The sequence below is a fragment of the Trichomycterus rosablanca genome, chromosome 5 (genome assembly GCF_030014385.1).
Source record: "Trichomycterus rosablanca isolate fTriRos1 chromosome 5, fTriRos1.hap1, whole genome shotgun sequence".
In the NCBI taxonomy this organism is placed as follows: Eukaryota; Metazoa; Chordata; class Actinopteri; order Siluriformes; family Trichomycteridae; genus Trichomycterus; species Trichomycterus rosablanca.
Window position 1 is genome coordinate 35,883,230 of NC_085992.1, and position 20,117 is coordinate 35,903,346.

At 36.6% G+C, this 20,117-nt stretch overlaps 1 protein-coding gene across 2 annotated transcripts in view; it reads left to right on the forward strand.

Moving 5' to 3' along the window:
- marchf8 (membrane-associated ring finger (C3HC4) 8) overlaps positions 1-18,994 on the forward strand; it is a 161,149-nt gene extending 142,155 nt beyond the window's left edge. The window contains exons 6-10 of one of the 2 annotated variants that reach the window (XM_062995125.1): positions 7,080-7,260; positions 10,526-10,661; positions 11,014-11,028; positions 14,754-14,801; positions 17,375-18,994. In XM_062995125.1, coding sequence (XP_062851195.1) covers positions 7,080-7,260; positions 10,526-10,661; positions 11,014-11,028; positions 14,754-14,801; positions 17,375-17,679 — 685 coding nt within the window. In that variant the 3' untranslated portion in view covers positions 17,680-18,994. The remainder of the gene's footprint in view (positions 1-7,079; positions 7,261-10,525; positions 10,662-11,013; positions 11,029-14,753; positions 14,802-17,374) is intronic. The other variant, XM_062995126.1, reaches the window with a different exon arrangement.
- The last annotated feature ends 1,123 nt before the right edge of the window (positions 18,995-20,117 follow it).

A 20,117-nucleotide genomic window follows, 5' to 3' on the forward strand; every position in this document is an offset into this window, starting at 1 on the left:
GGGGCTTCAGTGGGTTACAAAGTCTGGTGTCAAAAACAAAGTAAAAGAATAAGCTGAGATTGAAAAGAGATTCATAGAGCTTGTTGCCGGAAGCAGGAATGACGAACTGCTTCCGAGGTGTGTAATGTTGTGCTAAAAGCACTTCAGTGCATCAGCGCTGCCTCACTTTCAGAGAATATCAATATTATGACTTACCGCTTATTGTTTCTACAAAATCACAGTTCTATAAAAAGAACCAAACCTCATATAACTTAGTAATAAAAGTTTAAAAATGATTATATGAGAATATACAGCATTAGTGTGTGAATAAGTATGTTTAAGCAATATGACTCTCCCTCTCCAAACAATGACTTTATATGATGTATAGTCATGTCCAGAAATATTGGCACCCCTGCTTTTCTCCCAGAAAATTGTAGACATTAAAACATTTATGTCTATTTCTTTTGTTTTATAGTAAAGCTGAGTAAAAAGTCAAATCTAATATTATCACTTACTCACTTTCTTAACTGCTTATCCAATCAGGGTCGCAGGGGGTGCTGGAGCCTATCCCAGCTTTTCAGTGGTCGCAAGGCACACAGTAACACCCTGGACAGGACGCCAGCCATCGCAGGGCAGACACACATACACACACACATTCACCTATAGGGCAATGCAGTGTCTCCAATTAACCTGACTGCATGTCTTTGGACACAGACACAGGGAGAACATGCAAACTCCACACAGAAAGGACCCAGACTGCCCCATCTGGGGATCGAACCCAGGACCTTCTTGCTGTGAGTCGACAGTGCTACCCACCGAGCCACTGTGCCACCCAAATCGAATATTATTATACACAGAACTCTGGAAATGGAATTGACAATAAATGTCTATCTACAGTATATGTCTATCTAAATGTCTATAATGTTTATCTCTTTACTGGCATTTAGAGCCACTCTCGTTGTGCCTGCTGCTTTAGGTCTTGCTCTTCCAGCTGATGTTTTGAGATCTCTCCAAAGGTGTTCAATGGTATTTAGATTTGAACTCATTGCTGGCCACTTCAGTGATCTCCAGCGCTTTGTTCAATACATTTGGGTGTTTTGGAAGTACGATTTGAGTCTTTGACTGCTGGACGACCCATGACCTCTGATGGAGACGTGACTCCAATGTTTTGACACTGGGCTCTACATTGTGCTCTAAAATTCTTTGGTAGTCTTCATGATGCCATCCAGTCAAGGCATTCACGGTCAGAAGCATCAAGGCAACCATAAAACATCTGTAAAGCTCCACCATGTTTGACCATATGGGACAATGTCCTTGTTTTTAAGGGCCCAGCTATATTTTCTGTCAATGGTACAATGATGTCCTTTACCAAAAGCTCTATTTTGGTCTCATCTGTTAACAGGATCTTCTCCCAGAATGATTGTGGCTTTCTTAGGTTCTGGCAAAATCCAGTCTTTTTCTTTATTTTATAATAGTGAGTCATCCTGGACCTGTAGCGCGAGCTGACACACTTGTGCCTTGTGTCTGCAGGTCAGCTTGAATCTATGGAGGTTGATTGAAATTCTTTATCCACCATCAGAATAATCTTTTTTTGCAATTCTTCATTACATTTTCTCTCCTGACCATCTCCAGGGAGGTCAGATACAGTGCCATTGGCTGTGAATGTGTTAATGACATTGTTCACAGTGGACACAGGAACACTCAGTGTCCTGGAGATGGAATTGTAACCTTAAGATTGTCCATCGTTTTGCATAATTATGATTCTTACATCCTCTGACAATTATTTAGTCTTCTTTTTCTCCCTGCTCATTGTGGTACGTACAGACATAAAGATCAATTTTCCTCCATTTAATCTGGTTGCCAGTATGATTTCTATTATTACTAGAAGAACTGGTGCATTTTCTTAATAAAGAAGTGAAATATTTCAGAAATACTTTTGGCCATAATTGTATTTAGTGTTTTGTGCTCCGTGAAATGATCTGTGCTTTAGGCTGGTACTGTTGGAATGAAACAGGTGTTCAATTAAGCTATAATACCATTTTTGGCAAAGTAGTCACATATTGTGGAGTAAATATCAGCATCCAAGAGCTTTTACCTGAGCTTCTGAAGATAAGAAAGAAAGAGGAATAGTACTGTGTGATAATTGGATTGAGATGCTGATTGAGAGTCTGTGTAATGGGTTTATGTTCTGATGTAAGACTGAAGCGCAGAATGGTGACTCTGATGTCTTATTATCTTTATGCCAGGAGTTATAAAGCTAAATTTAGCATAATGCTTTTAAGAAAACATATTCTTTATGGACCTTACATGTGGGAGATAATGGAATTTGGAATCATAGTGTTAGCAGCCTTTGCTTTTGTTTAGTCTCTGCTGATTATAGGTATCTGATTTATTTCATTCGCCATAGATAAAACAGTGTCTGTTGGAAGATGGATCACTTATGCTTTGCTGTAAACTGTAACTAAATAGTGCTGCTTATGCCTAGTTCACACTACATGATTTGTGCCCTGATTTTCGCTCACCAACTGGTCGTCACTAGATATGGCAGCTCGGAAGCAAGTCAGCGTTTGCTCTGGGTTCAAAACTCGGCTCTCGATCGCTATGTGTGAACTGTTCAATGACTCGATCCAAGCACTCGCCAACTGAAGAAAATTATCTAGCATGTTAAATATCTGAACAGGTCGGCAACTCATCATGTAGTGTGAAAGGCATTGCAAGTAGGTTGCGAGTGGCAGCGGATGCTATGTGGAACTACAGCCAGTGAAAACGCAGGATAATGGGTGAGGGGAAACCCAGGGGAACCCACGTTTTTAACATGGGACAGGGGCATAATATAGTTTATATCAAAATACATCGGTACACACACAAGCTTTACAGTATTTTTGATGTTATCGTCCACGCCAAACCATAATACCAACAATGCATTGCAAAAATATTTATTTACCTCCAACTAACTACAGAACAGACAATCCCTGCTGGTTACGTAGCCCAATCCACTCAGATTCATTTATTTTTCCTACTTGCTTTAAGGGCTGCACATCGACGCACAAACAACTTCAATCACTCGCTTATTGTTGACGTGCACTTTTGGACATAGTATTGTCACTTCTCACGTGTGTTTTCGTGACAAAACGTAGTTTGGGAGACCAGACTGATTCGTCTGTGATTCCTCCTGATGGTAGATTGTGAATTGTGTGACCCCCTATCGTCGATCAATTGTGTAGTGTAAAATCCAGAACGACTTAGGACACTCCCGATTACAAGAGATCCAGTTGTGTAGTGTGAACTGTACAGCAATATGAACAACTGGAAAGTCGTGTAGTGTGAACTTTGTCATTACTTTGTCTTTTTACAGTTTCTATGCTAGAAAAAAACAAAAAACATTTTAAACAAGTGAGAATATAGTTACAAACACATTTTTACCCATGTGAACACCCACCAGCAGTTTGACACTAAAAGTCGTCCCACTTTTGTCTGGTGGAAATGGGTCAGTTTATAGTCTTGGGTAACAAGAAGAAAAATACAAGTGTCTTCTTCACCTTAAATCAATCTGCTCAGCAAAGATGCAGTTCAGTCTGAGGTGTGGTTGTTTTAAGATTAAATCTAAAATTAGTAGTCTGCTAGCATGGTAAAAAGCAAGTATGGTGTGTGTGTGTGTGTGTGTGCATGGACATGACTACAGACCTAATATTTTATAAGCCAAAAGATACCCTGAATGTGGAGTAAATTAGAATTGTTGACTCTCAAAAATAAGACAAAGGAATCTCTTCAGGAGAATGTGGTGGAGACTTTTGCTGGAGATTGGATTGCTTTTTGTGACCAAAAATCTAAGTAGATGAAAAGATGAAAAGGCATGTTTAAACCCTGCACTGTGTGTAACACCAGTGCAACATTTAAGACCTGCACAGTATTGCACTGGACACAACTACACACCTGTCCATAACCCAACTACATTCACTACCTTATGTTATGTAACCAACCACATCATCAAGGGTTTGGCATGTTTTCCCCATTTTTTAGAATAGTTCTCTGATTACCTTCCAGCTCCCAAGAGGATGGATTGGCTAATCTGTCTTGTGCTTTGGGAAATGATCTGTGGTTTAGGCCAGTACTGTCAAAAAGAAACAGGTGTTCAGTAAACTGCCGTCTTTGAGCAAAGTAGCAACAGGTTGTGGAGTAAATACCAGCATTCAGGAACTTTTTACCTAAGCTACTCAAGACATGGTACTCTGTGATAATTGGATTGAGATGCTGATTAAGAGTCTGTGTGATGGGTTTATGTTCTGACTAATGTAATACTGACTACAAGTCCACTGTTCTTTATTTTATAGCAGGTATAAAACCTATTGACACTTTCTTTTTTATTATATTATTGAAAATTATTTTGAAGTTGTTAGAATGATCTGACTGTTAACACATCAAAACAAACTGTGCTGGATCTGAGCCTGTAATTCCTGTTGAGCATAGCAGGTGGTGAGCTGTATTTGTAAAGCAGGTCTTCTGAGCAGTGCACACTTATCAGCTTTCAAAATTGGCAAGCAAAAGGAATTGTCGTCTCTTATCAGAATACAAGATCCTATTAGCAAACACAGCTGCTTAGGTAATCAAACTTATTTAACTGAGCCCTCATCTGTTTTAATTCACCACCTCCAACAAAGATGCCAGTTGTCTATCTATCTGTCTGTCTATCTATCTGTCTGTCTGTCTGTCTATCTATCTATCTATAGCTGCATATGTTATAGAGATACTTTAACCCAGTCATATTAAACTCACGAAGTCTTTATGCTGCCCATATTTGCTGCATTCAACATGTAAACTACAAGTAACTATCACCGCCCTATCATTAATATATCCCTGACTATAACGTGCAAATTGTTATCAAACAGGTGTTTATATTTCCATTTTTTTGAACAGGTTGTTTATTTGCCTCACATTTGTTGGGGGTTATACAACCATGTAAACCAATTCCTGATCATTTTCACAAGATTGCTGCACATGTTATTATAGATATCACTGCACTTAACAGTTAGTAGCCAACATTGTGGGTTTTGGCATTTGCTGTCCTTCCCAAACATAAATCTGTATGGTTATTGGAATTATGGTAAAGTTGACTCATTAGACCAAATAACTCACTGACCAAGAAGTCACTTATGGTCTAGTTTTTGTGTTTTTACTGAAAGTTGTATATTGGTACAAACTAAATATATTTAAAATAAGAGACAAAATAGATATGTACAGTTAATACAATACTCAAGTTTCAAAGTTTAAAAACTGGAAATTGGTAACAGGAGAGGATTGCTTGATTGAGTGTAAAAGGACGACCTACCAAAGGATCAGTCTTTGCGATCAAAGATGAGCTGTGACTCACCACTCACTTTTTATGATAGAACTGTCAATCAACATCAAGAACATTTCTCAACACAAGGTTGCAAATAATTTGAAACAAGCAACAAGTCTGAAACAAGTCTTTCATCTACAGTACATCAGTGAAGATCAAGACCAGAACTGCTCACTTTTAAAATATATATTTTTTTAGAATATCTTAGGCCTATCTCTAATATTCCCCTCTGGTAAATATTATTATGTCAATACAGTTGGCACAGTCAGTGGTTGTTTTTTAGTTCTGTACTGCTGTGATGACTTACAAGCTACTTTTACAAACCTATAAACAGCAGTGTTGCGTAAGCCCTGTAATGCCTTCTTTATTTGAGGACAGATTGATAATCCACCCCATGTTACAGCTAAAATCTTTTGTAAGTGGTGTGTGTCCCTCGCAGGGCTTCTGGCAGTTTTGTAGTCTATTTAAAGTTCATCAATTTGACTCAGACTGCTTTGAGATTTACTTTGACTTGGTGCTTTTCTCAGTCGAACAAGGCCATTGCCAGCTTTACAAAAATACTAATATCTTTGCTTACCTTTGGGCATTTGCACTTGGGGCTTTGCACTGTTATTGGACAATTATACAGTTAAGCCAGAAAGTCTGCACACCCCTTTCACCTTCTCCACGTTTTTATTATATTACAGACTCATTCTATAATAGATTAAGTTCTTTTTTGCCTCAAACATCTACACACAATCACCAATAATTACGAAGTGAAAACAGGGTTTAGAAAGTATGCAATTTTATTTTACAGACAAAAATAATCGTACTAGTGGTGTCATTGGTAATGAGACACAATGCTTATTAATTTGATCTCTCAGCAGCCATTTGTTTTATTACACGTTCTTTATTAGCTGCAGTTAAAATTACAGTTCTTGTTTATTTTTGATTCAGTGGTATTTTTGTGATGTATTGTGTGGATGCTTTGTAATTAGAAACCCTCAACCATGATTGATCTGCTATTATCACAGGAGGAGTTATTAGTAATTGAATTGTGTAGTGTGAGAGCTGCAGTGATTTATAGATATTAAAACAATATGTGTATTAGTCTTTACTCATTTTTGCAGTAGAAAACTTCACCTTCATTTGTCTATTCAGCAGAAACAAATGTCTGCCTAGCCTTCATGTGGTAATGGCTTTCTCTGGTTTAATTTGCAGGCAGTGGGGAGGATCTGGTGCCAGTTCTATTGATCGTTATCAGAGATGGGTTATTTCAAAAGGAAAGGGAGACATACGATTGGGTAGTTAGATTGAAAGTAATCACATTGCCAAGATTATTCCCCATGTGGCACCTTTTTCACAATAAAAAACTGTGTTCAGTCTGTTGGATACAGATTTATCTAAAGTGTCTTCAGTAGTGACAGTGTGTGGGCCAAGAACTGACTGAATTCCAAAACAAATGTCATAGTGGGCTTTTTTTGTTTTTCACAATACCTTTTGTTCTCTTTTGTAATTAAATATGTATCGCTACGGTACCTGTAGACAATCAAAAATTTGTGAAAAATAACATCAACCAGGTAGACTTTTCACATCATTGCATGCCAACGGTGCTGAACTGACCACAGAAGTGCTGTAGACTGAAATCTTCCATGTTTGGCTTACATGGAACTGCTGCAGCTTAGCTTTAAAGCAAACCTTGTATACATGTTGTATGCATCATATGCGTGTTTGGAGGCTTTGGTATGTGTGTGAACCCTCCACTTTGTGTGTTTGTATGCAGGATCTGTCATTGCGAGGGGGATGAGGACAGCCAACTGATCACGCCATGCCACTGCACAGGCAGCCTGTGCTTTGTGCACCAGAATTGTCTGCAGCAGTGGATCAAGAGCTCTGACACCCGCTGCTGTGAACTCTGCAAGTTCGAATTCATCATGGAAACCAAAGTAAAGCCTTTGCGCAAGGTAAACCTAAACACAAAAAATACTATAAAGTAGTGCTGCTCATTTTATCAACTACTGAGAGCTTTAATTAGGGTTCTACTAAATTCATGGGACAATGTACTTAATTTCACACATTTTTAAAGAAAAGTGCCACATTTCACGGCAGTTATTAAATTACACTCATAAATCAAATGATAGAATAAATGGAAGCTGCAGTACACAGCACAGCCACCTATCTTAAGAGGTACGTAAATGCTTGTCTGTGTTTTGAGCTGTGTCCACATAATCGGTTGGGAGCTTTAAGAACATTGTTTATGTATGGAATTAACAAGGCACACTTAAAGAATTATTTAATTGTAAAGAATAAAATTTTGTTTATTGTTTTAATTGTGTGGAGTTTCTAGGATGTAAAATAAGCCATGTTTTTATGACTGTTAAACAAATTTTAATTAGTGGTTGCTATAGTTAGCAATAGTTAGTAGGACTGATGTTTACTGGTCTGCCACCTGAGAATGAATACCAAATAAACCAGTCAACTGACATATAACCTTTCTCTCTCCTGTATATCCAGTGTTGCTGCTTGTCTTAAACAAGTAGATTAGATCATTTGTCATTTGTCCTTGAGTTCATTTTCACAGGGCTTTAACAATTACACAAGTTGTAATTAATTTTTAAACACCAGTTTCTTATAAATAACGTTTGCAGTGTGTTGTGTCCAGAGCATTTGTCAGTCATTCTGTTGGTGGTCTTTGTATCTCTGTGTGCTTTCAGCTGTAACAGGCTGCATTTGAACATGTCAAGGTCAGGTGTCTGTCACTTCTTCAACATAAAAGCATGTTTATATTATCAGATGAAGGTGTAATCCTCTCTCACAGTGAATGTATTATCCTCTATTCTGCTGTGTGGATGTTATGTCAAGCAATTTGGTCTTTTCATCTTGAGCATATAAGTGTGGTTATAAAGGATATTCATAGGCAATTCAGTATGTGAAACAGTTAAAGTTTAAGATTAACACACTTGTGAGGTGGTTAATTAGACACAACGGGTCATATCTGAAGGAGTAAAGACCAGATTGAAAGTCAATTGCTTGGTGTTGCAACTGCAATGCCTACTGTCTGGTCATAGCAGTGAAGATATACAGAGAGCTTAGCATGTTCTTCCATATGTTCTTAAGCTTCTTTAGGAACCTGTCGCTGTGTGATGCTATTGTGTGAGGAAAATAGCTGGTGGCGCCACCCTGGTGAGGCTTGGTTTTATGCATGGATTCATGCGCAGAGATTTTGAGCACGATAGGGAATTAATTGTGTTTAAGTATTGGAGGAAAAAGGGAGAAAATTGCCAAAGGAGTTAGAAAGAAGGCTAAAACAATAAAATATTCTCAACAGTTTCAAATTAACATGTGAATTTTGCACACCCATGTTTATATCTAAAATTCATGTAATATAATTTAATGTTGCTTAAAAAAAGAGTAGTGAGCAATGTTTTTCTGCATTTCTTGAATGGCTCAAGTGCAGCCTGGCCTTCTTCTTTAGAAGATATGACCTGACCTTGTTTTAAAGATACTCAAAACACAAATACATAAGAGTTGCCAGTTCAAGGATGTAGAGTGCTTGATATTTACTGGATTTGTAGCAGACCTTTAGATAGTAAAATGGCCCTGGTTTCCAGCAAACAAAATTTGGTCAAGATTGTAAACCATAGATTTCTTAATCAAGTGTTTTGTGTGACAGTTTTCAGACTTGTTTAGGCTGGGAGTATGTTTAAATATTTTAAGGCCTTGTGTAGTTTTACTTAACGACAGGTCGTGAAACTGCTCGTGGATCACACAGACATTAAATTTTTATGGTGGTGTTGAAGAGGAAAGGTTAGGTGTTAAAGCTTGATGTACTGTCTCTCTGTAAACTGGAATTCAATAAAGCAGTAAACACTAGTGATATGATATTAAGTAATTTTGTATTTAGGAAGACAGTAAAAATGTATAACTATTAATATTTAACCTGCCCTATTTAACATTCTTTTATTTTGTAGCTTTTGTAACTAAACTACTTTTAAAAATATTTTATAATATTTATTATATTTATAATATATTATTATGTATTTCTGAGCAAACTATGCATCATACATTATATGATCATATACATACAAGTGATAACAAAGGAAAAACCTAGACAGTGATGACTCTCCAAAGTGGTATGGTGGTGTTGCTGTCTATGTTGTGTTTATTTGCTCTTAAAGTTATGATTGATTACCTGGTCAGTATGATAAAAATGCTTTACACTGATGCTAGCTGTCTCTACTGGTATGGCAATGCTTGATGAATCACTAAATAGTTCGATCAGTATGAAACTGATTAATCATATGCTGTAGTCATCAGATCATTAGCAGTCATCAGATATAAATAAAACACATATGAATGTTGTTTCACCCTTTTGCTTTACCAAATTTGGGTATACACTTTAATTACCTCTTTTAGCAGCACAGTCGTTTGAGAAGGACCCCAGGGTAGCATATGGCTTTTCCAGCATGTGTAAAGCCAGCAGTCTCATTGCTCATGCTGGACTCATGCTGGTCTGTTCATGCTGGTCATCCATGCATTGACCAGACATAGAAGGTTTCTGCTGTTGAGGCAAGGAGATGATTCCCTATCAGACAACCATCCCTGAAACTCAGGTCTCGGCAGTGTGCAACCCGAATTTTTGCCTGTTAGTTCCTTGCAGCTCTATTAAAACACCAAGTAAGGTCTGTGGCACCACAAAGAGTAACAGTAATATAAAAAAATATGTATTAGCCAGAAACTACTGCTAATTGGTTACATTTAGCACAGCTAGTTTAGTTTGTGCTATTATAATTTTTTATCTTGCTATTAAGGTAACAGTTTCACAAATTGGCAATGTCACAAGGTAATTTACATATGCTAGTGAGCACAGTTAATTGTTTCCTTTTTTTTATACAGTAGCTTCCTAGAGGGGATATGTGCCGAACTCTTTAGAGAAAAAGCTGCTGTGAATAAAATAAGTTTTAATCCAGACATGACACACATGCAGAATTACAGCCTTGCCCATATTTTTGGTGGTTTAATATCATCTGACTAATCTGTACTGAAATCCAGATTATTTAATGTAGGTTCTGACCATTGGATTTACAACAATCCTGTAAGGTAAACTAGTTAGACCACCTCACTCATGTACAACATCAGTAAATAGCATCTGCTCTGGTTCACAGGTCCATATGGGTGTTCTATTTGTCTGAGCTCATCCACTTGTCCTATTTTTTTCTGTTTATATAGTGGGAGAAGCTGCAGATGACTGCCAGTGAAAGGAGGAAGATCATGTGCTCTGTCACTTTTCATGTCATTGCCATCACATGCGTGGTCTGGTCACTGTATGTCCTAATCGACCGCACTGCAGAGGAGATCAAACAAGGTCAGGAATCCCTTTACTAACCAACCTTTTTTATTTAAACCACTTTGTCAAGATTTTGCTGTTTTGCTCTCTTTGAAGAAGGTTTTATTACCTCTCTACTGTTGTGTGTCTGTGTTAATAAAGAGTAATTAGGCATGGTAATGATGCCAGTTTTTTTGCAGCTGTCTTGTTCTAAAATCAGATTAAATTCCATAGAAATGTTGACTCCCAGATGAAAACCTTTTATCAGTATTCTTTAATATGTGCACAGATTATGTAGGTTGTTGGCAGTAATGATTTCACTACTCCTGCATTTATTTTAATGTAATTTTACATGTGGCAAAATAGTAATAAACTCTTTTTAACCATGCAGCCGGGAGAATTCCAGGTAAAAGCTTTCTCCTTTCACGTCTTTGTCTTTTATCTCTGGCTCTGGCTGTTCCTTTATATATCCAAATGTGTATTCTTCCCTTTTCTTTTCTTCTCTGATGTCTAACTTCCTCCTAACTTTTTATCTGCACCAATATCTTATTTACCCTGCACTCACCTTCTTTTATTTTAATTCTAATATTTAAGCCTTACATGCTTATTGTGTATTAGACTTTTGTTTAATACACATCACTTTAGCTTTTGTGCTGACAGGGTATCTGCCTTACAGTTTTATTCAGAAATACAGTGGTACCTTGAAACTCAACATCAGTTGGTTCTGGGACTGCATTGAGTTTAAAAGGCATTGAGTTTCAAGGTATTTTTTCCCATAAGGATGTATGGGAAACCTGTTAATGCGTTCAATGGTCCCGTGGAACTGCATATATTTTAGGCTTATGTTTATGTGTATGTATTATTTTGACACTTATTCAGAAAAAACACTGAAATAAAAAGCTGATTCTTACAATTTCTCAGAACAGTGAGAAAAATCCAGCTGAACACAGATACATGTGGAGCTTTCAAAGTGAATCTGACAGTTATTCCACACAAATGCAGGTTCGTCTCATAGTCGCATTTTGATTATGTATTACCGCACCGTTCAAGCCAAGTGCTAAACAAAGTGGCTGCTTCTTGTTAATTTGAAATTAAATAAATAAATTTTTCAAAAACAAACTAAACACGTTGAGTTTAAGAGAAATGTTGAGTTTAAGGCTACAAATTTCTCGACAAAGGGTGCTGAGTTTCAAAGAGTTTAGGGGACGTTGAGTTACAAGGTACCACTGTACGACGATTAAAGGCAATTATAATGTTAAAAGCAAGACCACATAATGTCCTTGTTTTTGATTGGCATACAGATATAAATTGCTTTTATATAAGGACACCTACACAGTAGATCTGGCCAGATGTAATCAGTTTTAGGTTAATGCACAGAACGTAAGCATAAAATTCAGTCTATTCTGTACATACAGTGTATGATCTGCACTGCTAAATATAAAAATATAAAATCATTAACAGCAGTTTTATCTATTTAATGTCTGCGGAGATTACAAAAGTGAAGGAATGAAAGGCAGCAGGTCAGGAGTAATGATTTAACAGGAATAAGTCTAAAGAAGATGCTATACTTCTAAATGTCACAGCTACACCTAACGGTGAATACAGTGGCAGACTTTTTGTTCTTTAATTTAATTAATTATTTTTCATCTAATTTAGTTGTGAGGAAGACACAAAAGCATGCCTGTATGCAAAATGTACAACGTGATTGATTTTACACAGGTAAATAAGTTAATCATTGATAAGTGTCTGTGATATATACAGTGCTGCAAAAGTGCCCATTTATAATGTATTTGTCCCACTAAATAAAGGAATCTGTAAATAATGAATTATTAAAAACATTACACAAAAGGGAAATTATGAACAGCATGTAGTTGCAGTCATTGCCTCTCAAGGTGATCACCAGTTAACTTATGGGGGCACTTCCTTGTTTTTTACATGGGTTATGTGTGATAGATAAATAAGTTGCTTACATAAATGAAGTTATGTTTACAAAAAAGGATGTTTTCCATTTGCTCTAAAACCATTTGGTCTGACAATTATGTAATGCAAAATGCAACTTAATAATCTGGTTAGAGTGTAATAGTGTTTTATCATGATGGTAAAATAACCATGTTATAAGCAAAAAAACAAAACAGTGGAGTGGAGGAAACACCACTGTTGGGTTGATAAAGAATAAGGACAGTACGTATTGCCATCATAGATACACACAGGCGTACAGTATTTTGAAATTACAAAGCTGAATATTTTAGCTTTTTGGAAGCTGGGGTCAGATCATGGTAGTGATACAGCCCAAGTGTTGCAGTTTGATGGAGCTGAGGTATGAACCCTAAATGTTCTCAGCACTGCTTCATTCAATAGCTTCTTATAACAAGTCAAGTTTACTGCGTAGTCACTTATTCTTATTTTAATGTTTTTATTTTTAAACACCTTAGTGTTGAAATGCTGGCAGATTATTAGTGCACCAACCAGAATATAATGTGAATGGTGCCTGTGATTCAGTTTTCACTGATAAAAGACTACAGGAATATTAACATACATTTTACAAAGTATAATTGCTCTAGTCCAGTGGTTCTCAAACTTTTTAGACCGAGTACCACCCATTGTCAAATCAAAACTTCCAAGTACCACCTATGTCTCTCATCACAGAACCACATATAGCACACATTAATTAGGTGTGTGTGTGTGTATGTATATGTATATATATATATATATATATATATATATATATATATACAGGCAGTGATGGGAATTATGGCTTCTTGACAGGAGCCGGATATTTTGGCTTGGTTCCTTTTAAAGAGCCATTCAAAAAGTGAATCTTCGCGCTGCTAGGTAAACTATAAGACATCCCCGATATTAACATCAAATTTGCATTAAATGTAGGCCTAATTCAAACATAATTTAAATAAGAACGATTAATTTCAAAAGGCAAAAAACTACAGGGAAGAGACAGACTGTGGTTGCATTTCATTAAGTTTTAGAAAAATCCTTTCTTGTACAAAGATGTGACTGAGTTTGATTCTGCTTTAAAACATAAGCACAATAAAATAATCAGATTTAACCTAATTAAACAAGTTTATAGTTTATTTCTGAATTATTTGTCATTATACTACTAGCTCTCTCTCTGTGTGTGTGTGTGTGTGTGTGTGTGTGTGTGTGTGTGTGTGTGTGTGCGTGCATGTGTGTGTGTGTGTCGCTCGCTCATTCTCCGCGATACTGAAAGTGTTTTCGGATTTGAGTGAGTGCGCGTGTTTAGCGGAGCAGCCTGGTGATGTCAGGAACGAGATCAGTGAGATTCAAACACAGATCTGCTCTGACAAAAGCGAGAGAGCTACTGATAACGTTACTGATAACTTTACTGATCACTTTACTGATAACTTTACTAATAACGTTTCGGAAATTTCGAGATGGAAACTGCGAACGTGAAGTATAGACTTAATGAAGTACGGTGTCTGCGTAGCCCCGAATATTTTTTAAAAACACATTAGTTTAAATACAACTTGTTTTAATTAAACTGATTTTATTAAAACAGAATTATAAGAACTTTGAATTAGATTTTATTAGTAATTTACACATTTTGTTTCATATTATTTTTTATTTATAATTATTAAATGATTTATTTTTTCGGTACATGTAATTACTTTTCCGAGATTATCTGGCGTACCACCTCATGCTGCTTCACGTACCACCAGTGGTACGCGTACCACAGTTTGAGAACCACTGCTCTAGTCTATTTTCTTATAACAGGACACTTTTACTGCATTCTAGCCACTCATTCTTATTGTAATGTTTTGATGTTTTGCATATTATTATCAGTTTTTATATCCAGTATGCATGAAAGCCGGTAGCTTACAAACTATGGTTGACAACATTCTATACTAATTACAAGACACATTTGCACAACACCATTATTGACCATTTAAACTGCTATAAATTATGTGGTATGGGATTTGTGATGCTAGTTTCTCAGTGATGTAGAAACACACCAGCAATACACATTAATATATTCACTGACTCATGTCATGAATGTTCAGGTCAACACAACTGTACGCTTTGGCATGTTGTGCTTTTTTGTTAGAAAGAATGTGTCATATTTCCAGCACTAATGCTTTATTTTCTTTATCTTGTCAGAAACAATAAAGCTGTACTTTGGTTTAACTTTCAGAGCCTTCAAAAGCAGTGCAGTATTTTATTTCTTGTTCAGGACTTATGTGTATATAAAGTATTGCTTAATCACATTGTGATCCCTTCCCAATCTGATTACCAACTGAGGTATAATTAGCTTTATAGAGATTATATTCTCTACAAAGCTGATTTGAATGATTTTCTGTGAATGGCACATTGAAAACTCAAATCATTTTCTGCTTTCGCAATTTTATGATTGTCCTCAGCTGCTTCTACAGGGGAAATTGGCTGAAACAGAGAAGAGAAAACTTTTTATAACATTTTATTTAAGAGACTCCTGCTGGAAAGAATGCTAATGACTTCTTTCTAGTAGAGCTTAATCATAATGCTAAAAGTTATGGGTAGTGACTTAATTTTTAATTTACAGTAGGGATAGGCAATATAATATATAGTGTGACTAATAGCAATGTATCTTGATAGAGATGTGGATTAATTGTTTAATATGCAGTACAGATAATTATAGCTGTGTAAAAAAAATTTGCTGCTTATCTCTAATGAGCTGAACTTTTAGATCATAGATTTAAGAGAACGGAGGATGCAGAAGATAGTTAATTAAATTTCTGTGGGCCTCCAGTTAAGCACATTCAATAATGAGTTGAAAATCATCAAGTTTGTAATTAACAGACGCACCAGCTCTGGTATGATTTAGATTGTTTGGTTTGATGGTTTAGATTTTAACTTATTGGCATTTTAAACTATGTTGTGATAATTTATATATATATATATATATATATATATATATATATATATATAATTACGATTTTGTTTACCTTCCATCAATACTTACTGAGCACTTTATTTTCTACACCTAAACAGTACCTGCACTTATTGATTTTTCTTAGAAGCTACGCTTTCCATAAATGTGAACTTGTGGTTAAAAATGGATTAACTGTAGCCCATCTGTTGCTCTGCACACTTTGTCACTCCTCCGTACCTTATTTATCCAATAGGGACCACCATGAGACCCCTACTGACCAGATGTTTTTCAGGTGGTGAGCCATTCATAGCACTGCAGTGACACTGACATGATTCTAGTGGTTGTTATGAGAGTATCAGGTGTAGCAGTGGTGTTGTGATTTTTAAACACCTTAGTGTTAAAACGCTGGGAGATGAATAGTGCACCAACCAAAAAACTATGTAAACGGAGCCTGTGATTAAATATTCACTGATATAAGACTACATGAATATTAACGTACATTGTGCAAAAGGAAAATTGCTCTAGTCTCGAACAAATTCTTGTAAAGAGCACTGTATGTTTAAATAGTGTTTAGAAATTCCAACAACACTGCTGCACCTGATACACTCATACCAGTACAACATACTCTACCGTGCCTTACAGTGGGGTCGTTTTGAATGATAATTGGGGTACAGGGGATGTACAAAGCATACAGAGCAACAAATGGGATACATGCCATACACTGATCAGCCGTAACATGTCCTTGTTTCTAAACTCACTGTCCATTTTATCAGCTCCACTTACCATATAGAAGCACTTTGTAGTACTACAATTACTGACTGTAGTCCATCTGTTTCTCTGCATGCTTTGTACTGCAGTGACACTGACATGGTGGTGGTGTGTTAGTGTCTGTTGTGCTGGTGAGTGGATAAGACACAGCAGCACTGATGGAATTTTTAAACACCTTACTGTCACTGCTGTAAAAGGGTGAACCAACTAGGTAGGAGTGGACAGTGAGTGGACACGGTATTTACTCTCACACCAGCACAACACGCACTAACACACCACCACCATGTCAGTGTCACTGCATTGCTGAGAATGATCCACCACCTAAATAATACCTGCTCTGTAGTGGTCCTGTGGGGGTCCTGACTATTGAAGAACAGGGTGAGAGCAGGCTTAAAAAGTATGCAGAGAAACAGATAGACTACATTCAGTAATTATAGAACTACAAAGTGCTTCTATATGGTAAGTGGAGCTGATAAAATGGACAGTGATATTAGTGCTATTTAAATCTAAATAAGAAGTACAATACTTAGGAAATTAGGATTTCTTATTGAATACATGGATGAATTCCATTGTTCTCCCAATTTAGTTATTACCACTACATTTGTTCTGCCACATACACTCACTGGGATGGTTTTTTTATGTTTTATTATTTTTTTTTTTTACATAATGCTGGACTATCATTAACAAGCAATAACAAACCAAAACACTTTCATTCTTGGTATATCTCTACAGTGCTCGGAGCTGATCAGTTTCAAGTAACATCTATCAGCTTAAAACGACAGAACTAAAATGATGTAAATAAAACTCCTTGTTGGCTTTTTTATTTGAACACTGTCAGATTTCCTTTTAATGGGAGGTTTATATTTCCTATTGTGCTTTTGAATTTTATGTGCTTCTATATACGAAAATAATGAACTGGCTACTCAATAGTAATAAAAGTATTGTTATTAATAAAAAAATAAAATAAATACAATGTTTGCTGTTAAAACCCTCATTTGTTGGTGACTCTGTGTATTGTTTTATAGTTTTTGTAACAGAAACCTTATTGACAATAAGATTTAGATACTAATAATAATTTAGAGTCTTTTTCTGTTTCGTGTAGGGATTCTGGAATGGCCGTTTTGGACCAAGCTTGTAGTGGTGGCCATCGGCTTTACTGGAGGACTGGTTTTTATGTATGTGCAATGTAAAGTCTATATCCAGCTGTGGAAGAAACTGAAAGCCTACAACAGAGAGATATTTGTGCAAAATCGACCAGAGACATGTAAAAAAACAATTTTCGATAAGCCTGCACTTATGGAGCCTAACATGGAAAATAAGGAGCTGTTTGGACCAGCGCTGTCAGACACAAACTCTTCACAGTACACAGAGACTGAGGATTACAGCATGGAGATACTACACGTGTGAACAGCGTATTACAGTCCAGTTTCATGGGACCAGAGGATGCTTTGCTTCCTGTCAGTTGACAGGAGGGCATCACAGAGCACTGATAGAGACAGAACTTCTTCTGTTGTTTAGGTGTTCTTTGTTTGGACTTTGTTTCTGTTCCTGTAAGTTGTTGGCTAGCCATTACAAGTCGGTGTGCACCAGATCCAACTACTGCCATTGTATTGCTCATGTATGAGATGTAAACCACACCACTTAAGCTGTGTGATTTGCACTCACCATCTGTGTGAGTATGCGTCTGTGCTGGGTCAAACTGAGACCTTTACAATGCATTTAAGCACTTTTAGATCCTGCTTCGAAGACTTTCCTCTTTTAATACCCACAGACTTCTTAATACTATCAGGAATAAGGTTAAAAACTAAAAACAAGCTTGAAATTTACTCACTCTTTATATGGTCTTTGTACTCCCATACAACCTTTGGATGAACGAAATGGAAGTTTGTGAAGTTATGAGGGAAATCATTAGTTACCATACCTTGCTAAAAAGATTTTAGTGTTTGATCATTTTGGTGATTTTATAGATTTTTGACATGTTTTGTTTAATATGTAATTTATTTGAAATAAATGGATGTTCGATTGTCAAGGGCTAGATTCACTTAAGCCTTTGCACAGTCTTAGCTCTAGCATGCTCATTAACTCACTGTAACTTGTGACAGGTCCATATAAAATACACTGACCTGGCATTAGCCATGCTGCTGGTTTTGTCAAGCCCACAGAGTCTAGGAAATAAAAGCAATTCTTTATTCTTTAATACATTATTTATGCATTTTCCCTTTTCTCCCAATATAGTTGTCTAGAGCAGTGGTACCTCAGCGGGTAATGTACTGGACTAGTAATCATGAGGTTGCCCGTTTAATCCCCACCATCACCACTGTTGTTCCCCTGAGCAAGACCCTTAACCCTCAATTTCTTCAATTGTATTCAGTGATAACTGTAAGTCGCGTTGAATAAAAACATTTGCTAAATGCCACAAATGTAAACAAAGTTTCCTCCTTATCTGCAGACACCTACTCTGACCAAGGAGAGTCAAGGAAGGTCCCAACTGCTTTTTTCACCTGCCAGACACTGGTCCAAACAAGAAGCAGTATCAAGTATAAAGGGTCACTCACTGTTTCCCATCTCTGAGCAGGTGCCTTCCAACAGCCAATAGACACCGCAGTTGCAGCATTAACAAGGATTTCTGTCCATTGTCCTGACAGACATAGCCAATGGTGTCTGTGTAGGAGCCTGGCCGATTTGATCTCTGATCTCAAGAGTAGTGGGACAGTGCATTGGACTGCTGCACCACCCGAGCGCCCTTTTTTAAAATTATGTAATTAATTACAAATAATCAATACACTATCGGTCTGAGTAATAATAAACCAATTATAGATTAAGGCATCAGCCTGTGTGACAAGTCATAGTTTAAAAACCACTAGTCTAGGCTAAGGGCTTTAGTAAATCAGTTCTTAAATGTACTGTCTGAGGGCTTTGGAATGTAGACCTTATCCTTTACCTGCTAAAAGGTTATTCTGGAATGAGGAAATTCCTGGTAGCAGAACCCATTGTTTTATAAAACCTCATGCTTCATTTGCTTATATTTAGAGTTTCTTTTAAGCAATGTCTTTAACAGTGAAAAACTTCGGGGAAAAACCTTTCTAACGGAATAGTGATGTGTTTACATTAACAAACAAACTCAGTCATTTTAATTCGATCCGTCCTTCATTTCCATGTTCAAATTATCCTGCCACTTTTTTATAAACCAGTGTGTTTTGTTTCTGGTATAGTCAGTGATTTTAAAGCAAATTAGCTAAAGCTCTATTGCTTTACGGTGTCAGACATGCTTTAGGATACACCACCAGAATAAATGTCGAAGGGAAGCTTTCTGGATTGACAGTGAAAAAATTAAGCATGTAGAGATGCCTGGTTCTCCTGATTGGTTGGTGGTCCACGGTTCTGAAATAATTCCTGTGTGAACCTGCACTGTTTCTGCTTTTCTAGATCCATGTTTTGTTGACCCAGATACATAATTAACTAGACTTACAAAGGTAGCATAACTTAATCCAAATGCATTACCTGACATTGTCTAATGTAGTAGTCTTATACGATACATGTAATTCCATACAATGTTTTACAATTACACATACGTAATCTGATTAGGTCACTGATAAGTACATTTATATAACCCATCAATAACTGGGGATATAAAAATGTGGTGATTATAGTGTGTTGTTTTCATTTTTGCCTATTTAAGTACATCAATTACCCTTTAATACAGAACAACAAAATTAGGTTATTTTTTATATTTTTGGCAATAACCTTCGGTCTAATTAAGATGGCACTGTTAACAGAAACTCATTAAAGAACCAAAGATATATTAAACAGGAAAAGTAAAGTTAAATACCCTTGGCAGGCATTAA